The 17486-nt window shown below is 53.0% G+C and overlaps 1 protein-coding gene across 1 annotated transcript in view; it reads right to left on the reverse strand.

Annotated features, from left to right (window-relative positions):
- Positions 1-13395: 13395 nt before the first annotated feature.
- spred2a (sprouty related EVH1 domain containing 2a) overlaps positions 13396-17486 on the reverse strand; it is a 40936-nt gene continuing 36845 nt past the window's right edge. Inside the window, exon 6 of the mRNA XM_064316586.1 lies at positions 13396-17486. Coding sequence (XP_064172656.1) covers positions 16788-17486 — 699 coding nt within the window. The 3' untranslated portion in view covers positions 13396-16787.

Below are 17486 nucleotides of genomic sequence, written 5' to 3' on the forward strand. Positions count from 1 at the left end.
CCGGTTGTAGGTCACTAAGGGGCGGGGGGGCTTGTGATTCCGTGAACATGGGTGGGAGGGGGAGGGCGGGCTACAGGGGTCCCTATTCATACCCAATCAACCAATCAATTGATTTCAATTTTGCATAGTGCTGTGAACAAAGCATGTCACAGAACACTTGACACAGGGAAATGTCCAGAGGGAATTAAAAAGAGGAAAAGGTGGGGGGGGGCGAGGCACACACAAATGTCTCACAAACTCCCAATATAACTAAAACCTACAATGGCTTTGCTACAGGAAAGTGATTCCTGACCATACTTAGGTCATCCGTTTAAAAATAATTGAAAATGGTGGGATGCTGAAAATATAACAAGCGTTTTTTTTTTTTTACTAAACACAGCCTCAGTGGAAGATTTTAAAAATGCTAAAATTAAACGGGGTGTAATGTGTTGGATCCGATTCATCCCGTCACGGTTGGAAGGGATCGGGCCGGGGCAAGCAGAGCGGCCTGTTGTTTCTGGACGAAGGTTCGGGGGCCTGTCTCAAACGGTCGCGTTGTGCGAAGAAGGTCTGCATCGAGACGTGAAAGTGTGCCGTTCTGTCTGACTGGCCGCTGAGAGGGTGCATGGGAAAGATTAGCTCATGAATGAAGGACCAGTTTTTCCATGTTAAAAGCGCGGCTCTGTGGTTTTAATTTTTGAATGACAGGGCAAGCATAGGGCTTAAACCTGCTCTCGCCATACTGGGCATTATGCGTCAAATTAAAAGTTTATAGTAAAATAGTAACAATGAGAAGAGCAAGTGATGAACTAGCATGAATTTGCCTTGGTGTTTATATATAAAACTTAAGAGTGTGAGCGGGTGTGTGCGTGGTGGGTGAGTGTGTACGTCTTTGTGTGTGTGTGTATGCATGTGGGCGCGTGTGCACGCATGTGTATCTGTGTGCGTGTACGGGTGTGTGTGTGTGTGTGCGCGTGTGTACGGGTGAGTGTGTGTGTGTGTTTAAGGTTAGGGGATATTCTCTGGCGGGACCCTGGCCTATAGGAGTGTGGGTGTGTGTGTGTGTGTGTGAGTGTGTGAGTGTGTGAGTGTGTGTGTGTGTGTGTGTGTGTGGTGTGTGTGTGTGTGTGTGTGTGTGTGTGTGTGTGTGTGTGTGTGTGTGTGTGAGTGTGTGAGTGTGTGAGTATGTGTGTGTGTACGGGTGAGTGTGTGTGTGTGTGTGTGTGTGTGTGTTTAAGGTTAGGGGATATTCTCTGGTGGGATCCTGGCCTATAGGAGGTTGCTGTCGCAGAACGCTGCCGCTGGGCGTCTTTTGATGCGAACCATCGCCGTGGAACCGCTACGAATTCCTCCGGTCTGCCGTTGCTGTGACAACGGCCCAAAACACACAGAGGAAGAAACTCTGGGTGGGTGGGGGGCGGGCGGGGGCGGGTGGGGCTGATTTAATTGCACACAGGATCTCTTCCCTCAGGATGGATTCTTTTTGGAAATGTGGGCCGGATGGAGGTAGAGGTTGTATTCTTGATGTGTCCCATTCAGGCCTGCCTGTGTTTGTGTGTGTGTGTGTGTGTGTGTTTGCATGTGAGAGTGTTTTGTGTGTGCGTGTGCGTGTGTGAGCGAGAGAGAGAAAGAAAGTGTGAGTGTGTATTTGCAAATGTGTGTGTGTGTGAGAGTGAGTTTGTGTGGTGTTTATGAGAGCTTGTTTGTGACTGTATGCATGTGTGTGTGTATGTGAGAGAGAGCTTGTTTGTGACTGTGTGTGTATGTATGGTGGTGTGTGTGAGAGAGCATGTTTGCGAGTGTGTGTGTGTGTGTGTGTGTGTGTGTGAGTTTATGTGTGGTGTTTGTGAGAGAGCTTGTTTGTGACTGTGTGTATGTGTGTGGGAGTGTATGTATGCATGTGAGTGTGGGAGTGTGTGTGAGTTTATGTGTGGTGGTGTGTGTGTGTGGGAGTGTATGAATGCATGTGAGTATGTATATGTGTGTGTGTGTGAGAGGTGGATCCTCATATAGAAGCAGTTGTGTGACGGGGTGGGGGGGGGGGGCAGGAGTGTAGGGTAGGAGGTGGGAGGATGCGGTTGAGTGAGAGACAGACCTCACATTTTGGGGAGGGGGGAGGGGGGTGGGCAGAAGGCCCTTTGAACACCGCAGGGGTCCATGGGAGACAGACCTCTGCTCCAAGCACCATTTGTGCAGGGGCCTGTCTGGCATCCTGAGGGGGCAGCCTTTTTTTTTAGGGTCCCCCCCTACCCCCCTACCCCCCTACCCCCCTCCCCACCCTTCAAGCTATGTTAACGTTCCTTACACGCTTCTACGAAGTAACCATCTTCCCGAACCTTTATTCTGGCTCCCTTCTGCCCGTCCGTGCAGCCGTGGCGACGCACAGACACAGCGTTTGCGGCTTTGAGCGTTTCATTACATTACAGGCATTTAGCAGACGCTCTTATCCAGAGCGACGTACAACAAGTGCATAGGTTTCAAGATGTAGAGGCGCAAAAGAAACACTAGAGTGAAGTAAGGATCGTAGTGCCAGAAGTGACCACATTGATCAGGACTCCAACCCTGTAGAGTAAGCTTGTTCAGCAGCAAGAATCCTACCAAGTACAAAGTACAAACTAGCACTGGAATCACACCTAATCATACAAAAACAATCCTACCAGATACACTAACATAATCAAATTATCCTAGCTAGGTACAATGAGCTGAACTATAGGCTAGGGAGGGGTGGGGAGAGGTGCAGCCTGAAGAGATGAGTCTTCAGTCTGCGTTTGAAAGTGGTGAGATTCTCTGCTGTTCTGACCATCACGGGAGGTCATTCCACCAGCGAGGGGCCAGGACAGACAGCAGACGGGAGCGGGAAGTGCAGACGCGAAGAGGGGGAGGTGCCAAGCGTCCAGAGGTGGCAGAACGGAGAGGTCTGGCTGGTGTGTAGGGTCTGATGATCCTCTGAATGTACCCTGGTGCTGACCCCTTAGCTGCCTGGTATGCAAGCACCAAGGACTTAAATTTGATGCGAGCCATAACAGGCAGCCAGTGGAGGTCAGTGAGCAGGGGGTGACATGGGAATGTCTGGGGAGGTTGTAGACCAGACGCGCTGCAGCATTCTGGATGAGCTGCAGGGGTCTGATGGCGGATGCTGGCAGACCAGCCAGTAGCGAGTTGCAGTAGTCCAAGCGGGACAGGACCATCGCTTGAACCAGGAGCTGGGTTGCGTAGGTGGTGAGGAAGGGGCGGATTCTCCGGATGTTGTACAGGAAGAACCTGCACGTTCGACTCACCGCCGTGATGTTCTGGGAGAGGGACAGTCTGTTGTCCATCACCACTCCAAGGTTTTTTGCGGTGGGTGATGATGACACCACAGTGTCCCCAGGGAAATAGAAAAGTCAAGAAGGTTAGAGGATGGAGCAGGGATGAAGATCATCTCCGTCTTGCCTGGGTTCAGCTTAAGATGGTGGTTATCCATCCAGCTCTGGATGTCCCTCAGGCAGGCAGAGATGCGAGCAGAGACCTGAGTGTCAGAGGGCGGGAAGGAGAGAAAGAGTTGGGTGTCATCGGCATAACAATGATAGGACAACCCATGGGCAGAGATTACAGGACCAAGAGATTGGGTGTACAGGGAGAATAGGAGGGGACCAAGGACAGAGCCCTGGGGAACTCCTGTGGCAAGGGGGCGAGGTGCTGATACTGCACCAGCCCAGGCGACTTGGAAGGAGCGACCGGAGAGGTAGGACTCAATCCAGTCAAGTGCTGTGCCACAGATCCCCATAGCTGCCAGGGAGGACAGGAGGATGGGATGGTTGACGGTGTCAAAGGCGGCAGAAAGGTCTAGGAGGATCAGGACAGATGAATGGGAGGCTGCTTGTGCGGCGTGAAGCGACTCATTGACCGAGAGGAGTGCGGTCTCTGTCGAGTGGCCAGGTCTGAAGCCAGACTGGTAGGGGTCTAGGAGGTTGTTCAGGGAGAGAAAAGGGGAACGCGCGCATGGCCGTCGTTCACCCTGACCGGTTTTAGCAGCCCTTGGCAGAGCGCGGAAAGCTCTGTGCTAATTTATACAAATAACACCGCCGTACCCATAATTCTCCTCTCCTCTCGTGTTTCGGGCCTGGAGACGCAACGCCAGGGATCGGCCGTTGCCAAAATCCCATCTGATCCTCCAAGTGTTCCTCCCTCGCTCCCCCAGGCATCGACTTCAATGTTGGGGGCTCGGCCCAAAGAGAAAAAAAGAGGCAGCAGGCCCCAAAGGAGGCCGTTACCACAGAAGAAGAAGTAGAAGAAGAAGAAGAAGAAGTAGGTTTGTAAGCACGCAGCTAGTTGCGCCAAAGCTTGCTAACAGACCACAGCGGGCGCACTGTCCCCCCCACCACCACCACCACCATCCCCCAACCCCCCTCTCAGACACACGCACGGCCTTCCTCCTCAGCCCTCAATTGTAGGTTTCGAGGGGGAACGCGGCCGGCCTCGTCTAACTTGAAAATGAGGGAGAAGGGTTTTCTCTTGGAAATGGTATTTCCCTCCCCCCCCCTTACTTTTTCTTTCTTCCTTTTGTTACTGCAAACCGCTTCATTCGAAGACTGAGCCTCCCGTTCCAGCCTCAAATTCAAAAAAAGGCTTAAAAACCCTCCATGGAGATGCGACAAGACAAATGACAGCTAGTGTCAACATAACTGGGGTCTAACAGTCTCCCTCATCCAGAACGACTGACACAACTCTTGTGTTTTTACTTAGTATCCATTTGTACAGCTGGATGTGTGCTGATGCAGTTTGGATGAGAACCTCAAAGGTTACCTCAGTGGTGTCTTACCTCGGAATCGAAACTGCAACCTTTTAGGTTCCAAAAAAAAGGTTCCCTAACCATTATGTTCTGCATGTGACACCCCCGCCCACCCACCCCCATTAGCAGTTAATTGCGCACACTTCCTGGGTTACAGCGTCAGCAGGTCCCGTTTCCTGTCCGCACTCTCACCTGTTGAGGAAACCCGCCAACGCGTTCGCACGCAGCACGTGTTGCGCTGAGCGACACACACGCCTTCCGCCTTATTTTTAGTTTTCGCTGCCTAAACATTTTTGTTTTTTTTGTTTTCGGCTGCCATGTTTATTTTAGCCCCGAAAAGGATGTTTCCGTGCAAGTCCTGTAGCGTGTCTGAGCCAACATTTCACCTTCCGTCTTCCTCTGCACCAACAGCATAATGGCCCCTGCACTGGCAAAAGCAAATATCGTCATACCGTAATGTGATCAAGTATTGCTATTTATTTATTATTGCTGACGTGATTTATGATGGAGCCTGTGCTTGTATTAGCCCCTCCTCTGCAGATATGTTTGCCCGATAAAGAGCTTTCAGCAGGACGCGTGTGGTAGAATATTCTGGAAGGGTAACACCGACTAGCCCGGAGCAGGTCCTGCGGGAGGTGACTGGGTTCAGAACACGTCACTGCAGTGACGACGCTTAGAAAACCGATCGTAAAAAAGCGTGTGCCGTGTAGGTTATTTAAGGTAAGAAAATAAATGCGTACAAATGTGTCTCCGCCTCAAATTGCAGGTTGAACCGGGCGAAAACCAGGAAAAGTATCATTTCTAGGGTTATAAACTAGTGCAGAGAGACAGAGCAGGTTTTTGTAACAAAGGCAACTTCCAAGAAAGTCTGTTTAAAAAAAATAAAAAAAACTAGCTTTCCGTACACACAGCTGTGGTTTGGAGAATGGTATTTCTCTTGGACGCATGGGGAACACGTATATTTTTAAAGTCTGTTTGAGTGAAGGCTGGGATTTCTCTGCAAACTGTTCATGCCTTAGTACGGACTGGGCCTACCTGTACACAGGTTTTGACTGTAAATGGGGCCTTGTCTGTAGAGTGTTGAAACTGTGTGTGTGTGTGTCTGTGTGTACAGATCTGTACAGACCCACAGAACCCCCCCCCCCTCTACCTTCAGGCCCCCTGGTTTGGAGAGAGACGACAAGGAAGGGGCTCAAGGGGGGGGGGCAGGAAGGAAGGAAGCGCTTTCTGGAGAGGGGAAAGAGAGAGAGAGAGGGCGGAGAGGGAAACTCTCCTGTGCGTAAAGAGTTAAAGGAAATGCAAAAAAGTGTGTTGTTCTGGGACTCCAGAAACAGACGGAGGAAGCTGGGACTCTTTCATGCCGGAGGTAGCAGAGATGCTTTTTTTTTTTTTTTTTAAACAACATTTTCTCTTTTTTTTCTGGCAGATGCTGTGCTTCGTGGCAGACTGCCACACAACAACTTCTGTTTAAGGATTCAGAGCAGAGGCACCTGGGATAGCGGTGAAGCCAGAGATTCACCAGAACGCTGTTTAACCCTCAGAAGAGCAGGTCTTTTGGTCAGTGTTCTAGAACCCCGTCGCTTTCAGTTCCAGCAGCGATTGTGACATCAGCATTAGAATGTTCAGGTCAGAACATTCTAATCACATATTTGTGAACTCACATCTTAAAGGATTTAAAAATGCTTTGTCCCAAGACAAGCTGCTGAACACTACATGCTACTGAATTTTTTAAATTTTTTAAATTATTCATTAATAATTATGTATAATGCCTTTTAATTTACAAGGAAAATAGTTTTGCCTGACAAATATTAAAGTGAACGGTAACTGTGGCTTGAATTAGTGACTTCACAAAGACTAAGGGACAACACGAACACTAGTTTATCCACCGTGGGCAGTGGAAAGCTGGGTGCTATCCGGGACTCTCAGAGTTTCTCTCGTTAGCAGGAAGGTCATGATGATGTTGGAGAGCTTGAGAGAGAAAAAAAAAGCCTGGTTTTTGTGGTGCGAGAGTAAAGAGGCAGAAGTGAGTGTTCGGGCGTTGAAAAAGGACCTGAATTTCAGAGCACCTTCACAGGGTCAAGCTGAGATCAAGCAGCAGGAAGTGGAAAAGGGAACCTCCTCCACATTTGGCCACAGCGTCCAAGTTCTCACACCGATAAGATCGTGTTGCAGAAGCTTCGGTGCTGGACAGAGCGGTTTCCACCCGCGTGGGGGGGGTGGGGGGTGGAGGGGGGATGACTATTTATGTTACAGACAACAGAGAATGAACTTAGAATACTTGAATGACTGATGCCATCTGACCTTTGAGTGTGACCGAAAAATAAAAGCATGTACATTTAGAAAGAAAAGCCACATGGGAGTGAGGTGGGGGGGGGGGGGGGGACTTGGGGAGGGGGTGTTTTTGTCACTCCGCTCTTGTTTGTGCAGACAACAAGGGGTCATAACAAATTCGGAGTCGCCTTATAGAGGAAGGGCAATTAGCGAGAGGGGAAAAAAAAGAGAAGGAAAAGAAGGAGGACACTATATAAAGCAGGACTATAAAAAGCTGGCTTGGAATTAACCCTGCTCTTTTTTTCTGCACGGCCTCGGCCATTTGCTGAAAGTTAATTTCAGCAGGAGGGAGAGAGAGAGAGAGAGAGGGAGAGAGAGAGGAGAGAGAGAGGAGCAGAGAGAGAGAGCAGGAGGGAGAAAAAGAGAGATTGAGAGAGTGTGAGATAGAGAGAGAGAGGGGGAGAGAGAGGGACAGAGGGAGAGAAAGAGACTGAGAGAGAATGTGTTTGTGTGAGAGAGAGAGAGGGCGGGAGAGAAAGAGAGAGAGAGAGGGACAGAGAAAGTAGGAGGGACAGAGAGAAAGAGAGGGACAGAGAGACAGCAGGAGAGAGAGAGAAAGAGAGGAGAGAGAGAGAGCAGGAGAACAGCACACATGGCGCTGGTGTGGGGTATGAGGGCTGCTGCCTGTGTGTGAGCGTGCGTGTGTGCTGGGGGGGGGGGTGGGGTGGGGTGGGGGGTATCATGTTCCCGTTTGTTTCGGATTTCATCCGTGTAAACAAAGGGAGCGAGGCAGACACACTGGGGCCTATCGAAATTAGGCCCAGGGAGGAGCCCAGGAACCCGAGGGGGGGGGGGGGGGCAGGGTAGGGGGGGGGCGTGAGCCTCCTGTGCCTTCCGCACGCATTAAGCGCCCTAATCCAATCAAAACGCCAGATCAGCCGGGCTCCGGCTAACTATTACTTTCACTCTTAATAATTTTACCCCTGGTTTGCGTCCGGTGACACACACAAGCGCATGCGCGCACACACACACACACAGAAACACAAACACATTGGGCTTGCGTGCACGAGAAGGGGAGAAGCGGCTTTTTTTATGCGTGTGAGTGTGTGTGTGTGTGTGTGGTGGGGGGGGGGGGGGTGTACAATATTATGGGAAATGTTCTCGCAACCTCCGTTTTCAGTTTTAGTGCTCATATCATAAATCGTGCACCCACATCCACGTCAGTGAAGAAATCTAGAGGGTGAACGTGCTCTCACTTTCTGGAAAGATTTCCCCGCCCCTTTTGGGAAAGGATGATGATGAGATTTTGATAATGTGATATTTGCTCTCTCTGCATCTGTCCTATGGTCTCTCTCTCTCTCACACACACACACGCACGCACGCACGCACACACACCAGGCCTTTGTGGACTGTAGCCAAGCGCTCCAGTTGTACAGTAATGAACCTCATTCTTTGGCAGAGTTCAGCTCTAACAGGGACACGTTTTTTTTTTTTGGAATGACACATTTCTGGCTGTAATGCTGGAATTTCTAATGAAATGAAAATGGCCTCTCCACTCCGCTGATGGCTGCACTTCACATTCTACAGACCTCCTATACCAACAATAACAGTACACCTACCTTTTATTAGCATATGCATGTACTGTGTGTGTGTGTGTGTGTGTTTTTCTGATATGCTTGAAAATAAACAGTTGTGATATTCAAAAAAAATATATTCAAATACAGTACAGAATTTTCCTGTGCCCATTCATTCATAACCAGACACTCAGTTCATGGAGGACATATATGTCCAGAGGCAGGCACGATGTACTATTTCTCTCTCTGACACACACACACACACCTCCACACACCCAGACGTGTGCTCAAATGGCAGATTTAAGCTCTGAGCTTTTCGGCCTGACGAATAAAAGGGTTCGTACTCCCAAGGACAATCGGCAGGAAGTTCCGTCGCGTTTCCAACGTTCCGTCCGGCGAACGGGACGTTCTCTCTCCCTCTCTCTCTCTCTCGCGCGGCGTTTCTCCGTGTGCGACCCCCCGGTTCCCCCCGGAGACGTTTCCCAGGCGCGTCCTGGCGGTGGGAATTCTGGCTCCGCTAGGGGAAGTTTGGCGGAAGTTTTGGCGGTAACCTCGCGCACGCTGCAAGAAGTTGAGTCACCGAGAGGGCCCAGCTGAGCACGGAGCCAGGGCACCGTCGCCCCCGGTCACGGCCAGAGCAGCCAGGGCACCATCGCCCCCGGTTACGGCCAGAGCAGCCAGGCCACCGTCGCCCCCGGTCACGGCCAGAGCAGCCAGGGCACCATCGCCCCCGGTCACGGCCAGAGCAGCCAGGCCACCGTCGCCCCCGGGCACGGCCAGAGCAGCCAGGGCACCGTCGCCCCGTCACGGCCAGAGCAGCCAGGGCACCGTCGCCCCGGTCACGGCCAGAGCAGCCAGGGCACCGTCGCCCCGGTCACGGCCAGAGCAGCCAGGGCACCGTCGCCCCGGTCACGGCCAGAGCAGCCAGGGCACCGTCGCCCCGGTCACGGCCAGAGCAGCCAGGGCACCGTCGCCCCCGGTCACGGCCAGAGCAGCCAGGGCACCGTCGCCCCCGGTCACGGCCAGAGCAGCCAGGGCACCGTCGCCCCCGGTCACGGCCAGAGCAGCCAGGGCACCGTCGCCCCCGGTCACGGCCAGAGCAGCCAGGGCACCGTCGCCCCCGGTCACGGCCAGAGCAGCCAGGGCACCGTCGCCCCCGGTTACGGCCAGAGCAGCCAGGGCACCGTCGCCCCGGTCACGGCCAGAGCAGCCAGGGCACCGTCGCCCGGTCACGGCCAGAGCAGCCAGGGCACCGTCGCCTCCGGTCACGGCCAGAGCAGCCAGGGCACCGTCGCCCCCGGTTACGGCCAGAGCAGCCAGGCCACCGTCGCCCCCGGTCACGGCCAGAGCAGCCAGGGCACCATCGCCCCCGGTTACGGCCAGAGCAGCCAGGCCACCGTCGCCCCCGGGCACGGCCAGAGCAGCCAGGGCACCGTCGCCCCCGGTTACGGCCAGAGCAGCCAGGGCACCGTCGCCCCCGGGCACGGCCAGAGCAGCCAGGGCACTGTCACCCCCGGTCACGGCCAGAACACCGTCGCCCCCGGTTACGGCCAGGGCAGCCAGGGCCCGTCCTGCAAACAGATGTTCGGTTCCTGTTTCTGTTTCTGTTTCAAAATGGCCACAGAACGCTTCGGGGCTCTCTCTACGGTGAGCCCAGAGACGCAGCGGGACCCCACACAGACACACGGACAAACCCCCGCAGTCCGCTTTTAGATCGTTGGGCGGGATCGCGGTGGGTGGAGGGCAGTGCCAGCGCAAAGGCCGCATCCCATTGGCTGATGGCAGCGCTACGCAATCCGCCAAAGTGATCAACCTTTCTGCGACTGAATGGTGTCCAGGCTGCCGTACGACGACGCCCTGCCCTCATCGAAAAACACGACAGCTGCGTTTTTTTTCCTGCGTATCCAAGATCCCTTTGCATGCAGGGCCATAAAGGGCACGCCCGCATACAGGCATACAGACGCAGTGTGTGCAGCTCTGCCTTATCTTATTATAACACTACAGGCATTCAGCAAACGCCCTTACCCAGAGTGACTTGCACAACTTTTTTGTTTTTACAAAGTATCCATTTATACAGCTGAACATTTACTGAAGCAGTTCACGTGAAGTACCTGGGTCATGGACGCTACGGCAGTGCCACACCTGGGACTCGAACCCGCAGCCTTTAAGGTGTCGGGTTTATACTACACCCTCATCTCCATTTGCCCATTTCTGCGTGTTGCCATGGCGATCCCGTTTGTGACGGGGATGGCTGATGCACTTCAGCAGATAACGGGCTGTGGAAAACAAACAGGGGCGTGAAGACAATGCTGCCCCCCCCCCCACTCGTTCGGTGGGAAAGGGGCTCTCTCTCTCTCTCTCTCGCTCACTCACGTCCTTATCCGCACACAATAACATCCTGGTGCGTGTACCACAGTGTTCCCTCAGATGGGAACTGGGACGCAGGCCTTGGCCAGGATGGGTCGGGGGGGGGGGGACAAGGGGCGTGGCTTGCCGTTCTGGCTCTGCATAGACAACCACCCCACACCCCACCTTTGTGTATGCGTGCTGTTCAGTGTGAGGGGTGTGGCCTGTGTTGTTTCTAAAAAGATGTTGCTTGCTAATGCCCCCCCCCCTCCAAAACAAAAACTGTTGAATAGACAACTTCCTTAGCCGGCGGACGTAGCCCCACCCCATCGTGCCCGTTAGCCAGTCAGCACTCACCACGTCGCTGGGCCTAAAGAAACAAAACAACCCGACCTCGTTGTTTTTAACACGCTACTTAACCCAGGATTCTTTATTTATTTATGTATTTGCTGCTGGGGGGGGGGTGTCTGATGTCGGGGGAGACGCCGTTCTGAGGAGGCGCCCATGAGAGGGTCAGGGGTCAGAGGTCAGGGGTCAGCAGTCGCGGGTCAGGGGCTGTCAGGAATGAAGACTCAGACTGCCCATCTGGCCTGCGTGCTGACACGGCCGCCAAGCCCGCCAGAGAGCCACCGTGGGCTGGGGCCGGGGCTGGGGTTCGAGTTCCGCAGAACACGCACCACGATGTTTGCAGGGACAAGGACCCATTCGGCGAGAACCGCGCAGAGGCAGAAGCGGGAACTGCAGTGGAACACTGATCATCTGACTGCTGTTCTAAATCTCCATGGAGACCGAGGGACTGTTGATCGTTAAACTGCTCTTCGAAACCTCTGTGCAGACCAAGAGACCGATCAGTTGGAAAAAGAACACTGATCGTTTAACTGCTGTTGGAAAAGCTGCGTAGAGATCGAGTGAGCGATCAGTTGCAGTAGGACACTGATCATCTGACTGCGGTCGGAAAGGCCTTTCACCCACATCTTAACGCCCCCCATCGGATATACCGCCTGCATCTTAAGGTGGTTTTGTGTTCCTGTTCTGCTGATGCAGCGTCGGGGAGCCTGATCTGTGCTCTATCCACAGAGCGCTCTTTAAAACCCAATCAGTCACATTTCTCTGGGGCGTCCCGCGTACGCAATCGCTTTGTTGCAGTTCAGACGTTCAGTTTCAACAACAAGGAATCTTACATCTTGCTTTTTAATCTCCGACAAACATAGATGCACGCTTACGCAACTGCGTAAACAAAGGCTATTAATAGCAGTGTGGCGGCTTCGAAAACTTATTTTTGATGGGCTTTCTGAACGCCAGCGGAGAGAGCCGTGCATGTTCACCCTCCCGAAACAGGAAGGCATGCACAGCCTGTTCTGCTTGAAAACGAGAGAGAATTGGTTTCCTCTCTTTCAGTCCCTAATTCATGGGGGGGGGGGGGGGTGACCTCATTAAGGGAAAGCATGCCTTAAATGTTTGCACATGTGGAGTTTGATACTGTTTGCAGTCAGAGAGCCGGCGCTGGTCCAGCCTTTGGGGACCCCCCCCCGCCGCCCCCAGTCCCCCCCACCCCCCAGATAATCTTCCAGATGCGTTTCCTGAAGCACACAACAGCGAAACAGCTTAAAGTCTCCTATGGCTTCCACATGTTCAGGGGTACGTGTGCACACACACAAAAAACACACACACTCGTACAAGCTCACACACACACACACACACACACACACACACAGTCACACACACTCACACACACACACGCTTGCTCACGCTCACACACTCTCACCCACACACACACACACACACACCCTGTACGCATTAGCATGTTGCAACAGTACGAGACAGGAAGTGTGCCTGTGTTGCGGGTCAGTGGTTTCCCTGGAGACCACACTCGCTCGCATGGCGCGGCAAAGCAGTGGGCGGGGGGAGAGTTGGGGGGGGGGGGGCACGAGGGGGCCATATGCAGGGATCGTGCAACCCCCCCCAAACCCCAACCCCAAACCACCCCACCCCCAACCTTCCTGGCAGCTTCGGACACCCACCGCACCAGAGCGCCTCCTTTCCAAGGGCCGTCCTGGACCCTCAGACCCCGCCAAACCTTTTCCTCTTTCTGCCCCGTTTCCATGGTTTCTCCTGGGGGGGGGGGGGCTCTTCCTCGGGTGTCACCTCGGGGTGCGGGGAGCAGGACGCAGGGTGCGGGGTGCAGCTGGTCGGGTCTGACACACTGAAGAAGCACTTACTTGCCCAGGCCAGGCTTTGGGTTAATTTTTCCCCTCCATGGTGTATTGATATTTACACAGAAATTCTTTTTTCTTCTTCTCCTTTTTCTCGTTTAAAGCAAGAGCAACATCCATCATACACGTTTAGAAACAATAAAAAATAACTAAAAAATGTACATCGTACACATGATATATATATATTTTTTTGCTTTTTACAGAGGTAAAAATACTTATTGTAAAAAAAACAAAACAAAACTAATCAATACAACAGGGTTTATTTTTTAATCTTTATCATTTTTTTAAAGTATATAAGGAGATAGACTAACAGTATGCTTCAGGCACTTTCTGTTTAATAGTTAAATGTGTGCAGTAGCTAGACTGTGCACCAAACAGACCAAAAAAACGCTTTTGGTTAAACTTTCCTTACCACAGATAGAAAAATAAAACTTGGCTCTTCTCTAACATTGAACGATGCCTGTTGTCAGGGATGAGAGTTCCGCGGGCGCGCGCGTGCACACCTCCGCCCATCTGTGGAGTTCACCAGCCCCCCGCTTTGGAAAATCTGTGCAGGTTCGAATGTTTTTTTTTTTTTTTAACGAAGTGGATTCTTTTTTTTTACGGGACCGGGGTGGGGGGCTGTCGCCCCCGGCGATCGGGGCTCCTCGCATTATTGCGCGTAGTCGCTGGTGATCTCGTTAAACGTTCGCCCCCGCCCCGACCCGCCCCTGCCCGTGCGCTTGGGAAGGCGCGGGGACGTGCGCGCCTCGGCCAAACTCTCACCCCTGTGGCGGTATTGCAGAAAGCGGACGAGGAGGAGGACGAAGAGGAGGACGAGACCGCGGACACACACAGAGAGTCTGGTTGGGGGGGGGGGGGACACGACGAGGGGCGGTTTGCATGTATGTACAGGACCCAGGGACCCGAAAACCCTCCGCGCACCCGTCAGAGCACCAATGCAGCCTAAAAACTCTCCAACGCCGACCCGTCCGCGCCGGGACGGGACCGGAAGGATTCCGGGGGGGCAGGGGGGGGGCACACAGACGTATGCATAGGAACAAGGGCACTTCACAGCAAAACTATTCTGCACAATACTCATAAGGGCTTCGCGTTAGTGTTGTGCTTCTTACGGAGAGAAAGAGAACCTTATTGTTCACTCTATGGGTAAGGTTACAGGGTAGCATTTAACTTGAGGCTGGTTTGTGTTTCAGTTCAATTGTACAGCATACACGAATAGATAGGACGCACAAAACATGTAACACGCACACGCACCCACACACATATATACACTCATATATGTATGCGCAAGCATTCCTCTGTGTTATATTATTTACACACGCATCGCCCTCCCTCCCTCGCTGGCTGGCTGGCTAGTGTAAAAACAGGCTCGTCCCTTTCTGATGAGCTCAGCGCACCCAGCCGGTCCCTGGAGCAGCAGCCACCGGTGTTGCAGGGGGGGGTTAGAGAGGGCGGGAGGGGGTTCTAGAGCAGGGCAGTGGAGGGGGGGGTTCTGGAGCAGGGCAGTGGTGGGGGGGTAATAGAGCAGAGCGGATAATGGGGGGGTGGGGGGGTGGTAGGTCTCTGAAGTAGGTCGATGGGGGGGTCCTGGAGCAGGGCATTGGGGCGTGGGGGAAGAATAGGCTGCTCAGCTAAGCTGTACCAGGGGAGCCGGATTCTAACACGGTGAGCTAACACAATGGTGAAGGCGATCACACCGAGGCCATGTTTCCATGGGTGGGGCTGGGTGGGCGGAGCCAAGACTGCTTTGCCAGTGCTACTGAGGCAGGGCGACCCAGGTGTGGGAGGGGGGTTGGACTGGGGGGGGGGGATCGGGGGCTGCTCGACGGCCTGGCCTCTTGACAGATTGTACTATGCTATTAAGCCACAATAATCACTATATATTTCACTCTATTTATCTTTAATGAAAAACTAACCCTCCTCTCCGTATTCACTGGATAATCCCTTCCAATATATTAGAAAAATACTATCCCCTCTTTTACTCCACAACTTCTGCTGAACAGGAACAAACTGCTAATTCTCCCTTTTCCATGTTCGTCGTAGCAACGGAGACATGCGACCACAGAGGGAGAGGCAGCCAATCAGCACAGCTCCTCCTCTGGCCCCTCCCACCAAATCACCCTTTATTAAACATTTGAAAGGAATAAATTATTTGGCAAAAAAAAAAAAGAAAAGAAGAAGAAATCTGGAACTTAGCACCATTTACGCGAGAACATATTTTCTCCAGCTCAAGGCCTTTCCTTCAACCAAAACCTGTCACTTCAGCATGAAACCTTCCAGGGCTGAATTTTAAAAGCTTAAAAAAAGAAATTAATTATTTATTTTTTAATAGTGTTTTCGGCTTCAGTAGTTCTGAAGCTCCGTTTATGCTATGGGCAGGGCAGAGTGGAGTATCTTCACACCGCGAAACTAGCATCTCCCCACCATGGCTGTGCTTATTCACACAAATTTTTACCTTTCACCCACCCCCCCCCCCCCCCACACACACACACACACCCCCCCTTCCCTTTGGCCACTATTCTTGTGAGAAAAATAAAATAAAATAAATCTTTGGATAGTAAACATAACTTGAAAAGTAAGCTAAGGCTTATTTTCAAAACTAGTAAAAAAAAAAGATGAGAGAAGGCATATATCTTACCGCCAAATAATAAAAGGCTGTTTGTAGAAAAGGAATCTTGATTGAGCTCTAAGTTAATGCTGCAGCTTATTTAGAAAATTTGGCTTCAGTACAGTTACAACACTACACTCTGATACACTGTCCTTATTCCACTTGCTTTTTCTGGCCCTTGCAAGCACACAGACCCACACACACACGCACGCACGCGCACACACAGACCCACACACACACACACGCACACACACTCACAGACACACACATGCACCAATGCACATGCACATGTACACACACAAACACATACGCACGTACATGTACATACACACACGCACACACACACACCATCCACCCCATTACAGGTTAAGTATCTCAGGTGAATGAAAGTTCTTATATCCTGTGTTTTGAAGGGTTGGGAGGGGGGGGGGGGGTCGGGGGACGATGACAGTAAGTGCCTCAGCCAGCAGGAGGGAACCAGCTTGATCTCAGTTGGCAAACCATGGCATAAAAACACAAACTTTCAAATAATAATAAATAATAATAATAATAATAATAATAATAATAATAAAAAGATGCTCACATCGACCACACGCAACATTGGAAAAAAAACAAGATTCAAGTTCTTAAAACAACTCAGTGTAAAAATATAAAGTACCTGTTATATATATATTTATAAATGAATAATCATTGGCTAGTCTTTGCGATGCACGACCCGGAGACTGCGACACGCCCATGAGGGGGGTGGGGGTGGGGAGGGGCGACCGGGGGGAGAGAAGAGAGGCAAAAGAATAAAAAAAAGGAATTGGGAGGGGGGGGGGGGCACTGAAACCACTCCTGTAGACCCCCCCACCCCCTCCCCACCTGGAATTTGAAGAGACAAAAAAACAAAAACAAAACCGAAATAAAGATGTACAAAACAAAAAAAGAACCTCTCCTCTTCCTCCCCCACTCCTCCTCCTCCTCTCCCGGGCGGGCGGGGCCGGTTTTCGGCCCCCCCGACCTCCCCGCCCCCGCCCCCCCGCTCAGCCCATGGCCTTGTGCCGGCCCCCGCAGCAGCGGCAGGCCACCCCGCAGCGGTAGCAGGCGCGCAGGGGGGCGTAGCAGCACATGCAGGGCGCGAGCAGCGACAGGCCCACCAGCGCCAGCCAGCGCAGGCAGAAGCGCTCGTCCGACGTGTCGCAGGAGCACGGGTCCGAGTAGTCGCCCTCGGGGTCCGACATGCAGTGGTACAGCAGGCTGTCCGCGCACCACATGAAGCTGACGCGGTGGATGCAGGTCCGCACCGGGTCGGGCGCGTCCTGGCAGCGGCCCCGCCCGTTCTCCTCGTGGTTGAACATGTCCCGGCAGTAGACGCAGCGCGAGCGCTCGCCGTCCTCCTTCCGCCGCTTCCACTTGGGCTGCAGGGGGCGGGGCTGGGCGCTGACCACGCCCCCGGCCACGCCCCCGACCGCCACGCCGCCGCCCCCGCCCCCCGCGACCCCGCCCCCGGCCTTCAGGTCCGAGCTGGGCACGTACGGGTAGCTGTAGTCGTGCTTGGGCGGCTCGCTCTTGGCGAAGTGCACGTAGGAGTCGGCGTCCTCGGGCCGGATGAACTTGTCGCGCGCGGCCGCGTGCCGGTAGTCCTCGTACCCCGTCAGCCAGGTCTTCTCCCGGGGGTTGATGCGCACGATCTCCTCCTCCTCGTCCTGGAAGCTGACGTGGCGGGGGAACTTGGGGACGGA

This window comes from Anguilla rostrata, chromosome 2 (genome assembly GCF_018555375.3).
Source record: "Anguilla rostrata isolate EN2019 chromosome 2, ASM1855537v3, whole genome shotgun sequence".
In the NCBI taxonomy this organism is placed as follows: domain Eukaryota; kingdom Metazoa; phylum Chordata; class Actinopteri; order Anguilliformes; family Anguillidae; genus Anguilla; species Anguilla rostrata.